Raw genomic sequence first — 5,059 nt, 5'->3', positions numbered from 1 at the left:
GCTTTTGGATTGTTCCGATCAATCTTCATCCTTTATTTTCTGTGAATTTAAGTAATCGCAAGATTTGATTCACTTACTTCTCTGTTTCATATCCTATTGAACTTCTTGTTCACTCTGGCTTGAAGAAGGTTCTTCAACAATGGCTTGCTTGAGGCTAGGATAGGTATGCAGTACCTGTTTGATTCTAAATCCTAGTTTGTATATTTTCTTTTGATAAAGAATTGAATTTTGAAAGCTGCTTGGCTTCCTATTGGACATCTTGCTTACTAAATCCTAATTTGTTGTTCTTTTTCTGACCCACAGACTCCACAGAGGAGACATCACGCCTTCCTTGGTCTGGTTTGAAGTCAAACTATGGCCTTCTTCTGCTCTTCAGGAAGATAGGTATATATGCATAATCTTTTGCTTCTTGTAACTAAAGAAAAAGAGAAAACAGAGTTCACATAGATTTTTTATTTCTTCGAGCATGAAAGCTTTATTTTTATTTTTTTGCTTTAAGAAGTGAAATTTATGAAGTTGATTGCTTCTTCTGGAAACTTTTCCTTTAGCTGCAGGTTTCCAAAGGCTTTCATGGCAACCAAAAGTACCTCCTCCTCAGTTTTTCCTTCTTCCTCTTCTTCATATCCACCTTGGACCTATGATGTCTTCCTCAGCTTCAGAGGTGAGGACACCAGTAAAAGCTTTACAGATCATCTATATTTTTCTTTGAAACGAGAAGGAATATCCACCTTTAGGGATGATGAACTTGAGAGAGGGAAACCAATTTCATCAGAACTCGTGCAAGCAATACAAGAATCAAGGTTTGCGCTTGTTATTTTCTCAAGAAACTATGCTTCTTCTAAGTGGTGCTTGGATGAACTCGCAGAGATTGTTGAGTGCATGAAAGAGATGGGACAGACGGTGCTTCCCATTTTCTATAATGTAGATCCATCAAATGTACGGAAACAAACAGGAAGCTTTGCAGAAGCCTTTGATGCACATGAAGAACACTTCAAGGATAACTTAGAAAAAGTGCAAAGGTGGAGAGCTGCTTTGACTGAAGTGGCCAATCTTTCCGGATTTCATCTCCAAGATGGGTACGTAACATTAACCTTGTGAGAAAGCCTAGCAATTTTTTTTTTTGTTTCATGAATTGACTTTTACAGAAGTATGCATGTAGTTTAGACATATATCTTGTCTTCTTGATTAGAAATTGAATTTGGAACTTTGACTGCTTAAATTCTGGAATCAACCTAGTAGGATAATGATCCAAAAAAAGGTTTCATCTACCTATGCATATAAAACTAAACTTACCCAACTGCAAACACATAGATAGATATGTAGTACAAGGGGACTGCTGATACAGAAAGGGATACTGCAAATAGATATGTACAAGGGGACTGCTGATACAGAAAGGGATACTGCAAGCACAACCCCAGGGAAATGGTGAAGGTATGGGCTGAGAAAGAAAAGAGGAATCTGGACAGGTAAGATGGACAATGATCTTAACTTATTTCTTGATAAGTAGATTATGGCGATATCATATACAAAGAACTGCTTGGCTTTAGCTTAAACCATAATTACGAAGTTGGGATCTTCCTGCTAATTGATGATGGATGGGTTGGAGTACATATGCAGGATGGTGAAAAATCGAATTACATGCCCAACTGCAATTGATATAAAAGATCATGTTCTGGTCATGAAATTCATAGGTATATATTACCTATTTCTTGAACAAATATTGTGATGGGTATAGCAAGTGCTACTTGAGTTGGTTCTCAACCTCTCTGGTATCTGTTTAACATTAGTTAATGTTATGTAATTATAGGTATGGATGTCTAGATCACGTTGGATTTCTTTGTACATGTCTCTCTCAAGGAATCAAGGATCATGTGCAGTTGTATATGTAGGGACTAGATGCTATAGGGTAAATTGATAAATGATAAAATTGTCAATGGAGTCTAAAGATATAGGTTCTTAGAGATAATGTATGACGACTACCACATCTCATATTTTAATGCAATTTTCCTGGAGTTCCTGGACATATTTTAGACATCATCATCATTGACTTTCCATATGCAGTTAATTTTGGAACTTGGTCCGTACATTGAGGAGCTCATAAAAACAGGAGGTGCCATAAAGGAGTTTGTTAACCCAAAGTAAATCTTCTCTTTATTACAACCTTAAATAGTTTCTGCCACTGGGGCATGTATTTTGGTTTTTTAAATTCAGTTTATTTGCATGCTATCAAGAAATTAGGGATTCCATATAACTTTCAATATTCCTTATTTCAGTTTGTTCTGATTTGCTTCTCCAAATCATTTAATCAATTTAGTCTAAAATGTAGATTCAGAGTACTTGTGCTACCTACTCTTCATTCTCTTATTCTTAGTGCATGCTAGACTGGTGGTAGATGAGATAATGGGCTTGGGATTTCCTTTGCTTTTTAGTATACATCACCTGATCTAGTATTTTTCATCTTACTGCAGACACAAAGACACTAGTAAGACTTCATTCAAGCCCTCAACTCGGTCAGTGTGTGATGCAAGACTACCCAAAAACATGGGAAGATCAGAAATGCTCAAGCTTCAATCAAATTTTGTACTAGTGCTTTCACCTTTTGTTAGACTAGTCTGTAGCTATTAAACATTTCTGAATAATAATAGTAGAGATTTTTGATCAAATAACTGAGGTTGATGCTTTTTGATGCAGGGCTTTCCGAGGGTAAATAAAAGGATGTACTTAAAGCTGCTGGTGCATTGTTTTCATTTGTAAGGTTTAGGCAGGGTTAGTGTGCATCACATTTATGGACAAGTATAAGTTTATGGTTAGTGTTTTATGGTTAGGGTTAATGTTGGGATGGAATGACTTTGTTGAATATATGGATGAATGTATCGGATCTTTACATAAATGAATTTGTTTTGAATGTGTTGTCATTTGGATTCCATATATGCAGAATGTCGGTCTTTTGAATGTCTCTGAGACCATTCTATTCCAGCTAAAAACTATTGTCTAATAATTATTCATCATAAAATGCCTAGCAAAAACTGTTGTATGAGCTATCTAACTATAATACATTAAGGACTAAAAGAATGAGAAAGCCATTGTCTAGCAAAACAACAGACAACAGTTTTTCGGAGAAACCTATAATATCAATAATGGATAGACAATGGGAATTTCAACTACATGTTGTCTGACCCAACCTTCAGACAATAGCAAGCATATAAGCCCCTGTTGTCTGACACAACCTTCAGACAACAGCAATCATATAAGCCCCTGTTGTCTGACACAACCTTCAGACAACAGCAAGCATATAAGCCCCTGTTGTCTGACACAACCTTCAGACAACAGCAATCATATAACCCGCTGTTGTTCTTTCTGGTATTCAGACAACAGACAACATAGTAGTCGCTGTTGTAGTAAACTTTATCAGACGACAGTTTTTTGGTATTGTCTGATCCATGTATCAGACGGCATTGAGATAGACAACAGCAAAGTATATAATCAGACGACAGTGAAAAACTGTCGTCTGATTGAAAAATTGGTGTAGTGTATTATGTGGTCCTGGATCACCACATAAAAGAGATCCTATTAAGGACAAACAATGGTTGAGTTTCAAATCCATAAGATAACCAATTGATTAAAAAGAAATCCTCATCTGACATTGCACACAATATGTTACAAACTACAAGGCACCGAAACAAAAAATCAGTCAAATAACCAAAGGCTAAAATTAGATACTAGCCAACGAACTAATGATTCATAGTAATTTCATACACACTCACATAAAAATGCCAAGAAAAAAGAAACATTAAAGATGTAATCTACACTAACTATCTGCAGCCCAAAGACCAGAAGACAATAGTATGCACAAGTTCTGCTATAAATAGAGAAATACTGAACTCAGACACCAACATTAATACGAAAGGCAAAGCATTAGAATATAAAGTGCCGACAAACCCTATTTTACGGCCATTCTGGTCACCTATTGAGTCAATCAGATGAGAGATGGACATTAAATATGAGCTTTCCCAAAACATGTTGATTAAAACCGGTAGCATCTAGATGGATGGCTTATAACACTTTTAATTTGTTGTGTAAATAGGAGCCTATACTTGGGGAGAGAGGGAGGACCATGCTAGATTTATGTTTATGTCTCAACAGATCACGTATACCCTCACATTTATTATGCTAAGCTGGTGTGAGGGTATTGCTTAATATTCAGATAGGGCAATAACAATGAGCACAATTATCATTCAGTATCATCAACCCACCCTCAAACAATTGCATGAGAAATGAAAATGCAAAGTTGTCAGCCATATTACTATACTGACTTGACAATCTAAGCGCAATGTAGGAGTGAATCTTAGAGCAGAAAGGCACCAAACATCTGTGCATCATCAGTTTCCTGGTTAAGTACGTATTCAATCACTTGAGTAGGCTTGAAATTGGCTTCAATGGCCAAAGTGGTATTTATATTCACCATTTTAAACTCGAATGTAAAAACTTGAATATAAATCTTGTCAACCCCCTGAACAAAATCAACTCTAAACAAGAGCAGGCACACGAGTTGACCCCCTAAATGGACAAACCTACCTCCTTTTATTTGAAAAACTGAACTTCCTATAACTCTTGACAATGGATTTGATTGATGGAGGATGACGTTACCATCAGATGATAAAAGGTGTATGGATATGTAGTTACGACATATTCCTTCATCCGGGTCTCCAGCTAAAGAAAAAATTAAAAAAGCACCCTCCATGATGGTGAAACCTATAGCCGGGTCATAAAATTACGACATATTCCTTCATCCGGGTCTCCAGCTAAAGAAAAAATTAAAAAAGCACCCTCTATGATGGTGAAACCTATAGCCGGGTCATAAAATTTGAATATGGGCCACTTTTCTTCCCATTCCCCTCTGCAACATGCTATGTTGAATTTGTGCATTGGAAGATGCGTATGAGACACAAAAATGTTGGTGCCCACAACTGCATAGGAAAAGTTGCGAAAGCACCAGTCTGATAAAGAGCCTGAATCATATCACGTAGGGTTTGGTAATGAAGACCATCCACCATCATTG

The 5,059-nt window shown here is 36.7% G+C and overlaps 1 protein-coding gene across 1 annotated transcript; it reads left to right on the top strand.

The window, feature by feature from the left end:
* The first annotated feature begins 358 nt into the window (after positions 1-358).
* On the top strand, positions 359-1,587 carry LOC133712841 (disease resistance protein RPV1-like). The gene is made up of 3 exons (XM_062138962.1): positions 359-384; positions 549-1,076; positions 1,365-1,587. Exons 2-3 carry the CDS (start codon positions 571-573, stop codon positions 1,384-1,386), a joined length of 528 nt encoding a protein of 175 aa, XP_061994946.1. The 5' UTR covers positions 359-384; positions 549-570; the 3' UTR covers positions 1,387-1,587.
* The last annotated feature ends 3,472 nt before the right edge of the window (positions 1,588-5,059 follow it).

The sequence above is a fragment of the Rosa rugosa genome, chromosome 5, assembly GCF_958449725.1.
Source record: "Rosa rugosa chromosome 5, drRosRugo1.1, whole genome shotgun sequence".
NCBI lineage: Eukaryota > Viridiplantae > Streptophyta > Magnoliopsida > Rosales > Rosaceae > Rosa > Rosa rugosa.
The sequence above is the reverse complement of the archived record's forward strand: the minus strand, read 5'-3'. Positions and strand labels throughout refer to the sequence as shown.